The sequence below is a fragment of the Rhinolophus sinicus genome, chromosome 14 (assembly GCF_057876585.1).
Source record: "Rhinolophus sinicus isolate RSI-liver-muscle chromosome 14, RSI-T2T, whole genome shotgun sequence".
Lineage (NCBI taxonomy): Eukaryota > Metazoa > Chordata > Mammalia > Chiroptera > Rhinolophidae > Rhinolophus > Rhinolophus sinicus.
Window position 1 is genome coordinate 182,886,314 of NC_142514.1, and position 17,705 is coordinate 182,904,018.

General features: G+C 60.4%; 1 protein-coding gene across 5 annotated transcripts in view; it reads left to right on the forward strand.

Annotated features, from left to right (window-relative positions):
• PCNX3 (pecanex 3) overlaps positions 1 to 17,486 on the forward strand; it is a 21,170-nt gene extending 3,684 nt beyond the window's left edge. For 2 of the 5 annotated variants that reach the window (XM_074336683.2, XM_019737632.3), the window contains 29 exons: positions 294 to 417; positions 496 to 674; positions 1,147 to 1,237; positions 1,613 to 1,748; positions 2,934 to 3,094; positions 3,800 to 3,953; positions 4,213 to 4,245; positions 4,516 to 4,687; positions 4,791 to 4,901; positions 5,220 to 5,311; positions 5,467 to 5,576; positions 5,734 to 5,839; positions 5,948 to 6,040; positions 6,186 to 6,336; positions 7,092 to 7,236; positions 7,580 to 7,757; positions 8,781 to 8,889; positions 9,045 to 9,174; positions 9,608 to 9,666; positions 9,769 to 9,984; positions 10,638 to 10,891; positions 14,283 to 14,513; positions 14,665 to 14,768; positions 15,072 to 15,219; positions 15,305 to 15,535; positions 15,613 to 15,887; positions 16,257 to 16,390; positions 16,474 to 16,772; positions 16,848 to 17,486. In XM_074336683.2, coding sequence (XP_074192784.2) covers positions 294 to 417; positions 496 to 674; positions 1,147 to 1,237; positions 1,613 to 1,748; positions 2,934 to 3,094; positions 3,800 to 3,953; positions 4,213 to 4,245; positions 4,516 to 4,687; positions 4,791 to 4,901; positions 5,220 to 5,311; positions 5,467 to 5,576; positions 5,734 to 5,839; positions 5,948 to 6,040; positions 6,186 to 6,336; positions 7,092 to 7,236; positions 7,580 to 7,757; positions 8,781 to 8,889; positions 9,045 to 9,174; positions 9,608 to 9,666; positions 9,769 to 9,984; positions 10,638 to 10,891; positions 14,283 to 14,513; positions 14,665 to 14,768; positions 15,072 to 15,219; positions 15,305 to 15,535; positions 15,613 to 15,887; positions 16,257 to 16,390; positions 16,474 to 16,772; positions 16,848 to 17,042 — 4,421 coding nt within the window. In that variant the 3' untranslated portion in view covers positions 17,043 to 17,486. The remainder of the gene's footprint in view (positions 1 to 293; positions 418 to 495; positions 675 to 1,146; positions 1,238 to 1,612; positions 1,749 to 2,933; positions 3,095 to 3,799; positions 3,954 to 4,212; positions 4,246 to 4,515; positions 4,688 to 4,790; positions 4,902 to 5,219; positions 5,312 to 5,466; positions 5,577 to 5,733; positions 5,840 to 5,947; positions 6,041 to 6,185; positions 6,337 to 7,091; positions 7,237 to 7,579; positions 7,758 to 8,780; positions 8,890 to 9,044; positions 9,175 to 9,607; positions 9,667 to 9,768; positions 9,985 to 10,637; positions 10,892 to 14,282; positions 14,514 to 14,664; positions 14,769 to 15,071; positions 15,220 to 15,304; positions 15,536 to 15,612; positions 15,888 to 16,256; positions 16,391 to 16,473; positions 16,773 to 16,847) is intronic. The other 3 variants (XM_019737635.3, XM_019737636.3, XM_019737634.3) reach the window with 3 other exon arrangements.
• The last annotated feature ends 219 nt before the right edge of the window (positions 17,487 to 17,705 follow it).

Sequence of the window (17,705 nt, forward strand, 5' to 3'; positions counted from 1 at the left end):
CGGCACCATTCTCCAGGTCTTGCCGTTGGTACTGGAAGCCTGTGCCCCTGACGACTCGCAGCATCCACAGTCATCATCCTGGGCCATCAGTGGGGCAGGGCAGTCATACTGTCCTCATTTCCAAATGTGGAAACTGAGGCACAAGCGGTTAGGTGACCGGGCTGGGCCCCAGATCCAGGGCATGGTTAGCCTAGGCTTGACTTTATCTCCAGACGGAAGTACCTACCCCTACCCCTACCCCTACCTCTGTCCAAGCCACTGTCACTTATGCTCGGAGGTCTCTCTCTGAGCAGCGGCTGAGGAGGCTGGCAAGCGGGACCGCTCGAGCAGTGTGAGGCGGACCCAAGCGATCCGTAGACGCCACAATGCAGGCAGCAACCCCACTCCTCCTGCATCTGTCATGGGCTCGCCCCCCAGGTGAGCGTCTGCCACCAGTCGGAGGGCCCAGGGCCAGCTGGCTCTAGGTGGTGCTGACCCATGGCTGACCCTCCCCAGCAGCCTGCAGGAAGCTCAGCGAGGCCGGGCTGCCTCCCACTCCCGGGCGCTGACACTGCCCTCTGCCCTGCATTTTGCCTCCTCGCTGCTGCTCACCCGGGCTGGTGCCAACGTGCATGAGGCCTGTACCTTTGATGACACCTCCGAGGGGGCCGTGCACTACTTCTATGACGAGAGCGGTGAGCCCCTCCCCAAGTCCTGTCGCCCAGCCTCTGACCCTGGCCAGCCTAGCGGGGACTCCCTCTCTCTCCCGCTGAGGTCTTTGTCATCCCAGCAGCAGTGCTCACTCTCAGGCACATATTACCCACTGGCCCTGTGATGAGCGCTTTCTCTGCGCCGCCTGACATCAGACTTGCAGCCTCTCTGAGCTGTAGGTAGTCTCATCATTTCCGTTCTGCTGATGAGGAAACTGAGGCATGGCCTGGCGTCAGGCTGAGTGGTAGACTGAGATCCACACCCAGGGTGGCTGACTGCAGGGCCCGGGCCCCAGACCAGCTGGCCTTCTCCTCTCCAGCTCTTGTCCTCGGGCTGGACTGCCACCCAGGGGGATATGGCACAGGAATTTTCCTCTCTCGATGGCCCTGTTGCCCACATGGGTTAGGCCTTGTCCTGTCCCTGACGTGTTGCCTCGTGTCCCACACCCTGTCCCAGGCGTGCGGCGTTCCTACACCTTCGGGCTGGCTGGAGGCGGCTACGAGAACCCCGTCGGGCAGCAGGGGGAGCAGGCCGCCAATGGGGCCTGGTGAGTCTCCCAAGTATGAGCTCCTGTTTCTGGGAAGTTTTCTCGCCCTCTTCCGGGCTGGGGAAGCGGCAGTTCGGAAATCTCTAGGAGGAGAGGAGAGTGAGGAGCAGTGAAGGGCAGGCCTATAGGAATCCTTTGGCTCCCTGGCTCCATGACACTTCCAAGCAGAAGGCTTCTAGAGCCTTCCAGTAAGCCCAGGGCCTGGAAGGGAGGCACTTCTGCCACCTGCCTTCTCTGGACCCCCCTCTTCTGTGCTTCCTCTGGGTATCTGAGCAGCCCCTTTGGGTCCTTAGTCATAGCCTGGTATCAGCCTCAACCCCACTCTGTCCTGGGGCTCCTCAGCGGCCCTAATCCTCACGCCTGTGATTCCCACAGGGACCGCCACTCACATTCCTCCAGCTTCCACTCGGCTGATGTCCCTGAGGTGGCGGGTAGCCTGAACCTGCTGCAGCCAAGGCCCGTGGTTCTACAGGGTATGCAAGTGCGCCGAGTGCCCCTGGAGATCCCGGAGGTGAGCCCAGCATCGGGGAAGGACCTGCAGGAGGGGGCCGTAAGGGGGGGCAGGTCACCAAGCCCTCACCCAGGTCCCAGTAGGCACAGGCCGCTGAGTGAGGGCTCCGGGGCCCTCCGGGGTCTGTCGATGTTTGATGGCCAGCGCAGGGTGTGCAGGCTGTGGGTCTGAATGGTTCAAGGAGCCGCTTATTCAACAAACGTGTCTGGATTATCTTCTTTATCCTGGAGGGACCCACAGTCGGTGGAGATGATGGGTGTTAGCAATGACACCTGCAAAAGGGGCAGTTCAGCTTACCCTGGTGACTGGGCTCCTCATGCGTGAGATAAATTGGGGATACCGTTTGTGCTCCTCAGCTTAGCAATTATAAATAGTGCGCCTTTTTACTCCTGAAGATATCCCGATTTGGACAATAATTTGCACGATTAGCCTAGTAATGGAAATACTGAAAACACGTGAAAATTCAAAGTTTAAAGAATAGTTATAAAAGCACCCGTGCATCTAACGCCCCGGGCCACAGACAGACCATGGGTATCACCCCGATGCCCCATCCTGATGCATATATTCTTCTTAATCTGCACATGGGGTAGCAGTGTTATCCTCACACTGCTAACGGCCATCTTCAGAGGCGGGGGCTATGCATCTGTGGCTCTCCGTCGTGTCCCCAGGGCCCAGCACAGGGCCAGGCCCACGGTTGTCCCCTAGAAGTACTTGTTGAATGAAGGCCAAGAAGCCCAAAGAGGTTAAGCAGTTCGTCTGGGGCCTCACAGCACTGGCATTGGCACCAGGCCTTCCTCATGGCTGGTGCCCTGTGGGCCAGGGTGGATGGGTCACAGTGACCCTGATGACCCTGTCCAGGAGGTGGGTAGCATTTACGCTGAGTCCCAAAGGGCAAGGTAGATTTCACTGAGCCCAGGAAGAATGCAGAAGACAGATATGGGAGCTAGTAATTCTGGCCCCTGGCAGCCCTAGAAGTCCCCGGCAGCCATTGAGCTATGGGCTGGGAACCTGGAGCAAGGAGCAGACTCTTGCAGCGGAAGGTCAGGGCAGGCCCCAGGGCCACTAGAAAGTGGGGACTTGCGGTGTTGGAGGAGATGGTCAACCAGCCAACGTGCTGGGGGGTGGGGGTGGCGATGAACCATGTAGGGGGTGAGGGGCTGATGGCCGCGGCTGTGGGGACTGCAGTTTGACCTGCTGGACCAGGACTCCCTGCACGAATCCCAGGAGCAGACGCTGATGGAGGAGGCGCCGCCCCGTGCCCAGCACAGCTACAAGTGCTGGCTTTTCCCCGGCCGCTGGACCTCTGTGCGCTACGAGCGGCTCGCCCTGCTGGCCCTGCTGGACCGGTGAGTGCCAACCTGCCTCGGCCCCACGTCCTTGGCCCCTGGCCTTCCAGACTTTGTGACGTGAGGCCATCCTGGCATCAGAGAACCTGACTGCTGGGGTTCACGGAGGGCTGGAGTCTGCAGTGGGATTTCTGTAGGTTCCTTTGGGGTACAAAGGGGTGGCCAAGTGGTGGTGCTCTAGTCACCCCGTCTCTCCCGAAGTTCTGCTCAAAACAAACTGTTTCTGTTTGTTTTATTTGTTTCTGTGGTAGATTTGGTTAAACTGAGTCGTGTACGCTCAAAACCATTTGTCTCAGCCTTCCCATTTCTCAGGGGAAACTGAGGCCCGAAAAATCAGATGACTTTTATTGTCTGTGTGGACAATTTCGGCCTAGAACGCACGTCCTGGCTTCCAGTGCTCTCGGTTTCTCCAGACACTGTGACTGGTGTGTGTTGGCCACTGCCTGTGTACATAGTGTGGCGTGCCTGAGCTGGAGATGGGCAGGTCCCCGGATTGGTGGCAACTGGAGCCCTCGGGGACAAGAGGGGGCAAAGATTGGGGTGCAGGGTAGCCACAGGGTGGCTTTCTAGAGCAGGTGCAACTTGGCCCTGCCCCTGAGAGGTTATAGGGTCAGGTATTCAGAGGTTGTGGGGCGGTATGCCCCCCACTCCTTGCCCCCCTTGCTGGTGGGGAAGAGGGTGCACCTGACCCTGCTGTCTCTCCAGGACTCGGGGGCTGCTGGAGAACATCCTGGGCGTCGGCCTGAGCAGCCTGGTCGCCTTCCTGGGCTACTTGTTGCTGCTCAAGGGCTTCTTCACCGACATCTGGGTCTTCCAGTTCTGCCTGGTCATCGCCTCCTGCCAGTATTCCCTGCTGAAGGTCAGGCCTGGCTCCCTGGCTCTCCTTCCCCCGCCTCTTCCTGGACGCCCCCATTCCCATGACCCATCTGGAGAGGGGTGAGCTAGAAAGCAAATAAGATGCCTAAATCCCTTATAACCTACTGCTCATCTTTCAAATAAGAACTGAGGCTTAGGACAGTTCAGGGTCCTGCCTTGGTCCCTCATAACAGTCCAGGGCTGGAACTCTGACCCCCGCGGGCGCTGGCTCTCGTTGCTGATGTCGCTCTCATCTCTTCCAGAGTGTCCAGCCCGACGCGGCATCCCCCATGCACGTGAGTACCAGAGGAGCCGCGCCTGCGCCCAGGAGGCAGGGCTGAGACCAGGTGGGGCGGGATTGGCTGGGGGTGGGCAGGGCTCCCTCACCACCCACATGGCCCCAGGTCTTCAGTTCTGCTGCTCCCACCCTGCCAGACTTTCTGTCTTGGGTCTAGGGTTAGGCCTGGGGTGTGTGCGTTTGTGTGTGCATGTGCATACGTGAGCGTGCACGTGTGTGCAGGGTGGTCAGTGGGGGAGGCCCGGCTGCTCACGGGCCCACTCCCCAGGGCCACAACTGGGTGATTGCATACAGCCGGCCCGTTTACTTCTGCATCTGCTGTCTGCTCATCTGGCTGCTGGATGCCCTGGGCTCGGCTCAGCCCTTCCCGCCCGTCTCCCTCTACGGCCTCACACTCTTTTCCGCCTCCTTCTTCTTCTGTGCCCGTGACGTGGCCACTGGTGAGACTGGGCAGGGCTACAGTGGCCTGGGAGAACAAGGTCCCAAGGGTGGGCCCAGGGGCAGCCCCCAGGCTGACTGGGCCCTCACTTTCCCTCCTGCCAGTGTTCACCTTGTGCTTCCCGTTCGTCTTCCTCCTGGGCCTCCTGCCCCAGGTCAACACCTGCCTCATGTACCTGCTGGAGCAGATAGATATGCATGGCTTTGGGGGCACAGGTATGATGCCCACAGTTGGCTTGGGGGTTGAGGGGCAGTGTGGGGCCCAGGAGTGCCCACAGATTGGGTGTGTGGCTCCAGTCCTTTGCTGAGCCTCCTACCACGTTGATACTGTAGATTCTAAGAGTCCAGGTCTCTTCCCCTTCCCTCCCAGGCAAGTGGTTTAAACCAGACAGTGCCAGAAGCTCTGGAGGCCTCTCGGGCTGGGGCTGGGGTCCCAGGGAGGTTAGGCTCTGGGCATGGAGGGGCAGCGGGGCGGGGTGAGGTGGGTGCCATCAGGTAGGTGCAGGGCTTTAGCTGCTGTGTCTCACCTCACAGCCGCCACCAGCCCCCTCACTGCAGTCTTCAGCCTCTCCCGTAGCCTGCTGGCTGCTGCCCTGCTCTATGGCTTCTGCCTCGGGGCCATCAAGGTAGGGAGGATGTGGGGGTGGGGGGCATGCTGAGACCCAGGGGTTGTTGGGACAGGGCTGTGAACTGGGCTCAGCAAAGGCTTCTGCCATGGGGGACACCCCCACCCCCCATGCTTCCCCTCACCTCCCCTGACCGGCATGGGTTCTCTCCCCAGACTCCTTGGCCGGAGCAGCACGTCCCTGTCCTCTTCTCCGTCTTTTGTGGCCTCCTGGTGGCGCTGTCCTACCACCTGAGCCGGCAGAGCAGTGACCCCACTGTGCTCTGGTGGGTGCCTGCATGTGCCTGTCTGCTCACACGTGTGTTCGTGTGTGTCTTTGCATGGCAAGGGTTGGAGGGCCTGCCTATGCCTGTCACCGACTGACCCAGGGAGGAGGGCAGTTCTCTCCAGCCCTGGGCCCCTGACTCTTCTTACCCACCCCAGGTCTCTGATCCGGAGCAAGCTCTTCCCTGAGCTAGAGGAGCGGAGCTTGGAGACAGCCCGGGCTGAGCCCCCAGACCCACTGCCAGACAAGATGCGCCAGTCGGTGGTGAGGGGCCACAGTGCGGGGCTCTAGTTCCAAGGTGGAGGGCTGAGAGGGGTTGTGGTCAGCCTCTGGGTGGCGGGCACCCATGCTGGTGTTCCCCCGGCCCTGCAGCGCGAGGTCCTGCACTCTGACCTGGTGATGTGTGTGGTGATCGCCGTGCTCACCTTCGCCGTCAGCGCCAGCACCGTCTTCATTGCCCTGAAGGTTCGTGTGGCACAGGCCTTGCAGGAACTTGCTCAACCTGAGGGCCCCGGGCAGCCATCGCCTCATATCCCCTCGGCCCCTGCCTGGCCTGTGCCCAGGCCCCCTGAGGCCCGTGGGCTGAGCCTCCAGCCTCTCTCTCTTGCAGTCGGTGCTGGGGTTCGTGTTGTACGCATTGGCTGGGGCTGTGGGCTTCTTCACACATTACCTGCTGCCTCAGCTCCGTAAACAGCTGCCGTGGTTCTGCCTGTCGCAGCCCGTGCTGAAGCCGCTAGAGTACAGCCAGTATGAAGTGCGTGGTGAGTGCCACCCCTGCCCCTGGGCTGGACCTCCCCACCCCACCCACCTGCCCTGATTTCCCTGCTGACCACAGCCTGATGGGAGCGTACCAGCAGGGGGCAGCCTCTGCCTATGCTGCCCTGTCGGCTGCACTGCCCTCTGTGCCGCTCCTGCCTGCTTGGCCCCAGCTTGTTCCCTGCTCAGCCCTTTTTTGCTCACCTTGTGTTTTCTGAGGAGTTGGAAGAATTCCAGGGCTTTAAAAGGCTCTCTTGTCCAGAATGACAAACTGGTTACCAGTAGACTAGACACTTGGGCGGTGCAACAAACACAGCCTTGAGCCTGATTTACACATCTGGATTTGCTATACAGAGGTCCATAGGCTGTGTTTGTCTTAAACAATGAAAGATTTTGCCTACAGGGCTAGCATCTCCATGTGACTACAGTTAGCTCGAGCCAAGTAGTAGTGGCCCCTTCAGAGGGACCTTGCAGCTCAGGGTCACTGTGTACTTGGCTTCACCCAGCCTGCCCCGGCTATGATGGGCATCTGGGACCTCCTGGTCAGCCCTTAGAGCACCTTCTCTAAGCCCTAACGTGCCCTGCCTGGGCCTCATCCCCTTCCTTGGAGATCACGTCCCTCACCTAGAGTCTCCAGGGACCCAGAACCCCACATCCAGAGGTCGGCCCTCCCTCCAGGTTTCCTACCTGTCCTGGCCCCGCAGTGGGAGGGGAGTGTGGAGGGCCAGGGGCTAGCCAGCAGTCCCGCCTTCTGCTGCAGGCGCTGCCCAGGTGATGTGGTTTGAGAAGCTGTACGCCGGCCTGCAGTGTGTCGAGAAGTACGTCATCTACCCTGCTGTGGTGCTCAACGCCCTCACAGTGGACGCCCACACTGTCGTCAGCCACCCGGACAAGTTCTGCCTCTAGTGAGGACCGCCCCCATCCCACCATCTACATTCCCATGTGACACCTGGGGAAACTGAGGCCCAGAGAGGGAATGAGATCTGCCTCAGTTGCCCAGCAAGCTAAAGTAGGACCCCAGCTCCTAACGTTCTTTCCGTTGAAGCAGTTGCCTCTTTGAAAGCGGATGTGTCCCCCAAGTGTGTTTAAAAGGGGTGATCCCTTTAGGAGGCTGAGACTAAGAATGACTGGCCCAAGGGAGCAGGGCCAGCCCTGCAGAGCCCAGGCCGGGGCTTACAAGGCATGGGCACCATACCCACTGCCCCCTGAGCCCCTGCCAGGTACCTAACACCTGCCCCTCACCCATAGCTGCCGGGCGCTGCTGATGACCGTGGCTGGGCTGAAGCTGCTGCGCTCGGCCTTCTGCTGCCCACCCCAGCAGTACCTGACCTTGGCCTTCACAGTCCTGCTCTTCCACTTCGACTACCCGCGCCTCTCCCAGGGCTTTCTGCTCGACTACTTCCTTATGTCCCTGCTCTGCAGCAAGGTGAGCTGGTGGCCACATTACAGGCTCCGGGCTGTGCAGCGAGAGCAGAACTCATCTGCCTCTGGGGGTGGGGGCATGACTTCCCCAGGGGCTTGTGCCCCTCGTGGCCACTGCTCCACGTTAGCCCCACTGTAGGCCTTTGCAGCAGCTCCTCTAGGGGCAGAGAGGAAGCTGTGGTTCAGACGTTAAATGACTTGCCTCAGGTCCCAGGAGAATTGGTAGCCAGTCAGGATTCGAATTCAGGTCTTTCTGACTTCACAGCTCTTTCTCCGAGTCATGATACTCGACCATCCTCCTCGTAAGCAGTTAAAATAGAACTTGGCCTTGTCCTCGATACCACCTTCTGAGCTCTGCCCTTTTGCCAGCTACGGGCCTGGAACCTAGTTAAGAGCTATCTTTCAGAAGCCCCTAGGGCCTGTGTGTATGTAGATTGCTCTGCCAGGATGTAGGCTTTTCTAATCGGATTGTGGGGGTCGCGTTGAACAAAGGACTGTTCCCTGGCACTGGACTGGAGGCCTGCAGTGGGACCCCAGCACAGGCCTGAGCCTTTTTCTCACTCACATGGACATTGTCGTCTGGTTTTCTGGTCTGGCCCGGGATGGTGAAGATCTAAACTGTGTCCCCCTCTGAGGGCAGTGACTGTGACTGTCTCTTGACCTTTGGTACCATAGTCAAGGCCCAGCCTCATCACTGACAGAAGCGTGGCCTGAGGAAGTCATTTATCTGTTCTACTTTCTCTGAACCTCAACTTTCCCATTTGTGAAATGGGACAGCAGTGGGAAACTCCTCGGGCAGTTGCACAGATGAAATGGCTAGTGCCCCCTTAGAGTACTTGCTTTGTCGGGGGGTTGCTAGTGGTAACAGGTGCTTTGAGCCAGGTCCAGACAGGGCCGGGCGTGATCTTGAGCTTGACTCCAACATGGGCAGCCAGTGGGGTAGCCCCAAGGCTCTGAGTGGCACTTGGTAGGCCCCGGCTCTGAATGACCTCGTCTCTCTTCCCTTCTTGCCCTCGGACGCTGCCAGCTGTGGGACCTGCTGTACAAGCTGCGCTTTGTGCTGACCTACATCGCGCCCTGGCAGATCACCTGGGGCTCGGCTTTCCACGCTTTTGCCCAGCCTTTCGCCGTGCCACGTACCCAGCCGACCGCCCGCTGCCTGGGTGGGGGTGTGCAGGGAGGGCTGTGGCCTGGGGTGGGGGGCTGCGGGGAGGGTTGATGGGAGTTGTGGGGTGGTGAGGGGGGCCAGGGAGGGTCCAATGTGCTGGCCACCTCCTTGACTCGTGCCCAGACTCGGCCATGCTGTTCGTTCAGGCCCTGCTCTCGGCGCTCTTCTCCACGCCCCTCAACCCCTTGCTGGGCAGCGCCGTCTTCATCATGTCCTACGCGCGGCCCCTTAAGTTCTGGGAGCGCGACTACAAGTGAGTCTCCTGGCGGACAGGCATGTTGTTCAGAGGGACCCCGGGAGGAGGGGGGCTGCCGGATGGGACAGGGAAGGTCGCTGGGTCTGAGGGAGGAGTTGGGAGCCCAGCCCTGATGGGGCACATGGAGGGGACCGCAGCGGGGCTGAGTGTCTGACATGGTGGGCTTCGGTGACTGATCTGATGGGGGCAAAACCCAGGCCAGGCCAAGGCCTTGGCCTCACACCCTGGGCTTGTTGGCTGTGTGGTCCTGGGTGAGTCCCCTCCTGTCCCTGAGCCTCAGCCTCTTGGGTAATGGGGCCGTCATGGCATCTGCCCAGAGCACAGGCGTGGGGGTTTGGGGAGGACATGGTGCTGGCCTGGTGGGAATCGCCCCTGAACCCTCGGCAGCCGCAGCGCCTGGCTCAGCTGTGTTGTCGCTCTCTCTGAACAGCACTAAACGTGTGGATCATTCCAATACCCGCCTGGTTACACAGCTGGACCGGAACCCTGGTATGTACCCAGCCCCCCAGGACACTTTGGGGTGGGGCCTTCTGGGAGGGAGCCTCACTTACTTGTCACCCCGTCCACTTATCTGTCCATCCTGTGTTCCAGGCGCTGACGACAACAACCTCAACTCCATTTTCTATGAGCACTTGACACGCTCGCTGCAGCACACGCTGTGTGGGGACCTGGTGCTGGGCCGCTGGGGCAACTACGGGCCCGGCGACTGCTTCGTCCTGGCTTCCGACTACCTCAACGCCCTGGTGCACCTCATCGAGGTTGGCAATGGCCTCGTCACCTTCCAGCTGCGTGGCCTTGAGTTCCGGGGTGAGCCGCGGGGCCTCGTGTGGCCTCATAGCGTGTGAGGGCTGGCTGCTCGTCCCGCTCTGTCCTGGTTTGCTGGGTAACCTTGGGCAAGGCACTCTTCCTGGACCTGGCTTTGCTAGTCTGAGCGGTGAGGTGGCATGGTCAGGGCCACACCCTGTCCCTGCTCTATTTGGTCTTAGTGACCGAACACGCTGCTCTGGTAAAAGCTTGGGCCCGAAGCTCCCGCTGGCCTGCTCTGTAGCCTTGGGCTTGGTCCGGGTGGGGTGCCGTGGGGACCCCTGGTGAGGGAGTGAGCTCCTGGCCCTCAGGAAGATGTGCACATTGGATGTCCACCTCAGAAAAGGACCCTAAGGGTGCAGAGGGGCTCTAAGCACAGCTTATGAGCACCGTGAACCTGAGCAAGTCACTCCTCATGGAGCTTCAGTCTTTGTTTCTGTAAATGAGGGACCAGAGCCCGGTTCCCCCACTCCCACCCCCCTGTGGCCACTGGGAGTCAGGAGGAGAGAGGGGCTCTTTTGTTAATTTCCCCACACAGCGCGCTGGTGGCAAGGGTGAGTGGCACAGGCCTACAGCGCCATGCTTGGGCACTCGCTGGGGAGGAGGCAGGCAGGGATGCCCTAGTGGCCCCCTGACCGGGCGCCCCTGCCCTGCAGGTACCTACTGCCAGCAGCGCGAGGTGGAGGCCATCACAGAGGGCGTGGAGGAGGATGAGGGCTGCTGCTGCTGCGAGCCTGGCCACCTGCCTCGGGTCCTGTCCTTCAATGCCGCCTTTGGGCAGCGCTGGCTAGCCTGGGAGGTGACGGCCAGCAAGTACGTGCTGGAAGGCTACAGCATCAGCGACAACAACGCAGCCTCCATGCTGCAGGTCTTCGATCTCCGCAAGATCCTCATCACCTACTATGTGAAGGTGCGGCCCTGGCGGCTGGGCAGCAGGGACCCCCGGGGAACTCACTGACCACGCGCATTCCGCGTGCTGTCTCGCGGATTGTTGGGAGCCTGTTTGGCTTTAGGAGCACAGAGGCTGGGGACTTGAAGCACCCTCAAAAGGCCACTCTGGACAGTGGGCCTTGGGGGCCCCAGTGGCTTGTGTGGCTCTGACAGTGGGGTGCCTAGGGCGAGGGGCTCCCTGACACCCTCTTCCAGAAGGCTCACCTTGGCAGTGAGTATTGGGGGCCGATGGGCAACACGCGCACAGGTCCCTGAATTGGGCTGCCGGTCCCAGGAGGGGCAGTTGCTGAGGCCAGCCTTGTAGACCACCAGACCCCCTGCGCCACATCCCACCAGTACAGAGTGACAGTAATGCTAGCAGTGGTGGCATTTATGACAGTCACGGAGCAGCTGCCAAGCAAGGATGCTTGCTGAGGGGCAGGATCTGCCAGGCGCCTCTCCCGAGCTGAATGAGCCCCGCACAGCCTCTAGGACAGGTCCTGCAGTCTCAGGTGTAGAGGTGGGCTTGTGGGGGCAAGTGATTGGCCCAGAATCAGGAGAAAGCGGCAGGGCCAGGCTTAGATGGTGGGCCTAGGCCTCCTGTGTCAGCCCAGGTGCTCCAAGCCCAGCCTGCGGCTTGAGACCAGAAGGAGCTGGGTTCTGGGAAGCCTGGGATGTCACCTCCCTTGCTGTGCCTTGGTTTACCCCCTTAAGAAGTGGGGCTTATGGTAGTTCTATGAGATGGCAGGAACTGTGAGGCTCTGTGGGCCCTAGCATAGGGGAACTTACGAGAATGGGGGCGGTTGGTGGCCACAGTCCAGGTTCCCACGTGTCCTCTGTGAATCTGCTCTGGGGCTGCCTTTGTAGAGCCCAGATAGGTGACCTATTGGGGCCCAGGTGAGCCTGCCCACCTGAACTTCTCTCTAGGGCAGTCTTTGCATCCCCCAGCTGTTGTTTGGCCTCCCGCAGACATCCCATGTCACACAGCAGAGAAGCTGTAATTTCTCCGTTGTTTTTCTGTCCACCCACCCGCTCCTGGGGAAGGGTTTGTGAGCCCCCCCACCGGCTCACTTTCACCAAGAAGGATGCTATGGTCCTGATAGGGACATTCCCAGCCCCTGATTACCCAAGGGTCAGTCCTGGCCACCTTCCCTTCCCATCTCAAGAACGGTGCTTTTGCCAGGTCACCCTGCTGCCTCCCAAGAGCCCAGCTCAAGGCCAGTGCAGCCTTCTCAGGGCTTTGCCCCAGGCACCCGGCCAGGCCCAGGTTGGCAGGCTGAGAGGAGCTCCTTCTGCCAAGTGTATCGGCCCATAGGGAAGCCAACCTGCCATGGCTGCCTCAAAGGCCGGGCAGAATCTAAGCAGATACAGATACCTGGAGGACCTGGGAAAGGGACCTTCAAGCCGGAGTATGGGGTGTAGTTTGGAAAGACCAATTGGGGCTGCCAAGGGCAGGGCCTATGGGGCAGCAAGTGTTCAGGACAGCCCCTCAGGCCTGGGGCAGTTCACAGATGTGCCCCATCCAGCCCTTGGGGTTGGCAGACCAGGTACAGCCCTTCCTGTACTGCATCAGCCCCCCTCAGAGCCTCCTCCCACACCTTGCCCTTCTGCAAGAGTCACTGAGTGCAGTTAGGTGACAGACTCAATCCAAACCCTGCAGCCACAAAGACACTGGTCCCACGACTGCCTGCAGCCAAGCCTTGGGGTCCTGTCAACATTTCCAAGCCCAGGCATCTTTATTATCCTGTTTGATTCTTTCAGCAATCCTTGGAAGAAGCAGGGCTGGTGTAATTGGCCCCTTTGATAGCTGAGGAAACAGGTTCACAGACCTGTCCCTGCAGTTAGGTGGGAATGAAAGGAGAAGAGGGCCACAGTTGTGAGACCTGTGAGGATTCAGTGAGCTGCCCACATGGAACACTGAGCAGAGCCTGACGCCCCACAAATGCTCACAGATGGGAGCTGTGACAGCTGAGAAGCACTCTGAGGGCTGGGTTCCAGGATAGCTGAAGTTCCACAGAACTTGTCAAGAGGGAGAAATTAACAGGCGGTGGCAAAAATTAACAGAGCACTTAATTATGTGCCAGGCCAGCTCCTCCCCACACCCCTGCGGGTTTTCGTTTTTGGTTTAGAGGCTGGTGGGGCCCAGACTGGAGATGTCCTCTGGGCAAGAAAGTTAACCAGGAGCAGGTGCGCCTGGAGCCCACAGTGACCCCCCCAGCCATCCTACCCCTACTCACCCCATTAGGCTCCTGGTCCCCCTTCCTCTTGCTAAGGGGGAAGCCAGCCCTCTCTAAACTGTCCACCCACCTGCCCACCGCCAAGGTGACACTGGGGCCAGGTTTCTACCTGCCAGGTAAGCCCCCATGTGCTGGGAACTGATGAGGCCCCACCCATAGCCATGGCCTCCCAGTGTCCTCCAGGGACCTATTTGAGGCCCTTCACTTATCCCAGCTTGTACTGTGGTCATTTTTCCCAGGCTCTTGGCCTCTCCATTCCCAACCATAGCCACCCTCCTGGACACCCCTGCTGCCTGGGTGCCCCGTCTCTTCATGGCCGGCTGCACCACCTTTTCCAGCCCTGGACTTCCCACCCTTTCCCCAGGCTGAGGGCCAACCCTGGTGGCTCCATCCCAGGACGGCACATGGAGTCCCAGTAACCTCACTGGCTGCCAACTGCCAGCCCCACTGCTCATTCATTAATGCTGCCTGTGCCAGTGGCCTGCCTCCCAAAAGCCCTTCTCCATTTCACCAACCCCTGCTTAGAAACCAGCAGTGTCTTAAGGAGTCCAGAAACCTCTGACTTTGGGCACAGGATGCCTTTTTCCTGAGGGGAGGCCCTGTGGCTGTCACACTTCAGCGGCCTAGAGATCTGTGACCCAGGGGCACTTAAGCCCCACTGGCCCGCAGCCAGCCCCACTTCCTCAGCCTGACCTTCCAAGGCCTCTGAGATCTGCATCCCACGCATCATGGTAGTGGAGGGGCCACGACTGCAACACCGGTCAGTCTGCCCGGTGTTTAACCTTAGGCAGGTCTGGCGTCTGTCTGAGCCTCGGTTTCCTTTACAAACGGCATCGTCTGAGGCACGTACGCAAGCACTGGCCACAGTGCAGGGCTCTCCAGGGGACGCTCTGTAAGGAGGGTGCTACCTGATGGCTTTCTCGCATCACCCCTGGCCTAGGGGAGAGGAGCCGACTCGTCTATGTGGCTTTAGGAAGCTGAGACGGGACACGGGGTGAGTGTCCTAGGAAGCAGGCGTCAGCTCAGTCTGAGGGAGGAGCCTCTTCATCCTGACGTTTTCTCCTGCAGTGGCCAGGCCAGGACACTACCCATCACTGGCCCTGCTCTGATGCCTGCCCTCCCCTCTCCCCTCAGAGCATCATCTACTACGTGAGCCGCTCGCCCAAGCTGGAGGCATGGCTGGGCCATGAGGGCATAGCAGCAGCCCTGCGGCCTGTGCGGGCACCTGGCTATGCTGACTCGGACCCCACCTTCTCGCTGAGCGTGGATGAGGACTATGACCTTCGCCTCTCTGGCCTCTCGCTGCCCTCCTTCTGCGCAGTGCACCTAGAGTGGATCCAGTACTGCGCCTCGCGGCGCACCCAGGTCCGGCCATCACGACCCTGGGCTGCTTGCTCCCCTCCCTGGGCGGGTTCCTCTCACCCTCAGCTTCCCTGAGGTTGTCCCCGACCCCCACCCCAAGTTCCCTGTCCCAAGTCTAAGCTGGGCTCTGGGGATGGGGGTCCTTGTGCCACAGCCCGTGGACCAGGATTGGAACTCGCCGCTGGTCACGCTGTGTTTTGGCCTATGTGTACTGGGCCGCCGGGCCCTGGGGACAGCCTCACATAGCATGTCTGCCAGGTGAGTACTCACCAGTCCAGCGGGGCCTACCACTCTCCCTTCAACCCCATTCATGGAGAGTTCGGGCCAGGGGCCCCCAGGAACCACTTCAGCCCTTCCTTCATTGTGGCTCTTCTCATGGGCAAGGCTATGACCTTATCTGCTCTTCACCACCCTGTGAGGGACCTGGGCCAGAGACTGATCTCTTTGTCAAGATGGAGAAACTGAGGCCCGGCTTGAATAACGGCCTCGGCTCAGACCACTGCACGTGGAGCGGGCCGGAGCGCAGGAACCTTGGCACTCACCTCCCTGCCCCCCTTCCAGCCTGGAGCCCTTCCTCTACGGCCTGCACGCCCTGTTCAAGGGAGACTTCCGCATCACCTCCCCACGGGACGAGTGGGTCTTTGCCGACATGGACCTGCTTCACCGCGTAGTGGCGCCTGGGGTTCGCATGGCCCTCAAGCTTCACCAGGTGGGAGAGGTGTGCTCTGGCGGGGCAGGCAGGTGGGGGAGTGAAGCCCGCGCTGCTCACCCTGGCCCTCCCACCCTCCCCGCAGGACCACTTCACATCCCCGGATGAGTATGAGGAGCCGGCCGCCCTGTATGATGCCATCGCAGCCAACGAGGAGCGGCTGGTCATCTCGCATGAGGGCGACCCGGCCTGGCGCAGCGCCATCCTCAGCAACACGCCGTCGCTGCTGGCGCTGCGCCATGTCTTGGATGACGCCTCTGATGAGTACAAGATAATCATGCTCAACCGTCGCCACCTCAGCTTCCGCGTCATCAAGGTGGGGATGGCCCACCCACCCAGCCCAGCCCCCTCCCTGGTGCAGGCCCCCTGACCCTTGCGTGTGGCCGCCCGCAGGTTAACCGCGAGTGTGTGCGTGGCCTGTGGGCAGGGCAGCAGCAGGAGCTGGTGTTTCTACGCAACCGCAACCCTGAGCGCGGCAGCATCCAGAATGCCAAGCAGGCACTCCGCAATATGATCAACTCATCCTGCGACCAGCCGCTCGGCTACCCCATCTACGTGTCGCCCCTCACCACTTCGCTGGCCGGCAGTCACCCTCAGCTGCGAGCGCTGTGGGGTGGCCCCGTCAGCCTGGGCGCCATTGCCCGCTGGCTTCTGCACAGCTGGGAGCGGTGAGCCCTCACTGTGACCCCAACCCAGGAGGCTGGGTTCATGGCGCAGGAAGCTGAGGCTCAGAGGGATGAAGCCAGTGCCTCCAAGGTCTCAGTGAGGTGGTGGGCCAGGATGGAGCCCTGAGAGCTGGCCCTCTCCCAGAGCTGACTCTGCTCCAGTCCGCCCCACCAGCTGGAGGTGGCCTTTACTCTTAAGATCCATTGGTAATGCCTTCCTGAAAAGACCCTGCAAACGAGATGGCAAAATCACTTAGGACTAGGACCTTGGAGTTCAGGGCTGTTAGATGACTTGTCCTGGGGCTGGGGACTTCTGCTCGTGAGGTCTCTGGCCCTTCCCTTGCCAACTTCTTTGCCTTCCCCCCACCTTAGGCTTCACAAGGGCTGTGGTGCTGGGTGCAACAGTGGTGGGAACGTGGATGACTCGGACTGTGGCGGAGGCAGTGGCTTGACTTCCCTCAGCAATAACCCCCCCTTGGCACACCCCACACCTGAGAACACAGCAGGTGAGCTGGCAAGGCCGGGCTGAACCAGTGGGTGAGGGAGACAGCCTAGCTGAGGTCTCTGCCTTCTTATCTGTCTCCTACAGGCAGTGGTGAACAACCCCTCCCACCAGGCCCTGGCTGGGGCCCCCGGCCCTCGTTGAGCGGTTCTGGTGACGGGCGCCCCCCTCCTCTGCTGCAGTGGCCCCCCCCTCGGCTCCCCGGACTGCCCCCTGCTTCGCCCACCCCCACCGAGGGTCCCCGGCCCTCAAGGCCCCCTGGCCCTGGTCTCCTCTGTTCTGAGGGTCCCAGTGGGAAGTGGAGCCTAGGGGGTCGGAAGGGGCTGGGGGGATCCGAGGGGGAGCCAGCCTCAGGGAGCCCCAAAGGAGGCACCCCCAAATCTCAGGTAAGGGTCCTCTGGGAGGGCAGGGTCCTGGGCAGCTCAGGTCTACTCTTGCACCAACCTGTCTCCCCTCCCCAGGCGCCCCTAGACCTCAGCCTCAGCCCTGATATCAGCACCGACGCCTCGCCCCCCAGAGCCGCCCAGGACATTCCTTGCTTGGACAGCAGTGCTCCTGAGAGTGGGACACCCACGGGGGCCCTGGGCGACTGGCCTGCCTCTGCTGAGGAGCGCGAGAGCCCAGCTGCGCAGCCCCTGCTGGACCATCAGTACTGAGTGACACAGTGCCGTCTGGATCCCAGCCTCTGGCCCTCTCTGCTGGACCACAGAACTGAGTGGCTTTAGCTTCCACTTGTGAACCCTGACCTCTGGCTGCCTTAGCCAGAGCTCTAGAACTGAGTGGCCCAGACCTCTGACCTTGACCCCTGATCTCTCATCCCTAGTCCAGGGCCTGGGCCTGGACTCCCGAAACTGAAGCAGGCAGCCTTCCAGCGAGGCCCTAAGAGCCAAACCCATGGGCTGGTCTCGCTTCAAGCCCGTGGCCAGGACTGACTTGGCCTCTGGGCCTGCACTGCCTGCCAGGGCAGCCCCTCGGCCTGGACCTGGGGCTGAAATGTGGGAAGGGTGGTTTCTTTTTTCTTTTCTGGGTTTTTTTTTTTTTTTTTTTTTTTTTTTTGTGCTTTGGAGACACCAGAATTAATAACACTATTTTTGATTTTGGTTGGCGGTTTCTTCTATCTGGGAACATTTGGGTGGAGGTAGCCAGGTTAGGTGGATGAGCTTGCAGAAGGGGATGCAAGATTTGGGACTGGGTTTTGATAGAAAGATCAGACCAGCATGGGGTGTAAGTAGTCCTGGGTCCCCTTCCTCACAAGCTTGTTCCCTTTTCAAGCCTTGTTCCAAAGTTCATTTTGTTCAATTTCTCACCCCTATAATATT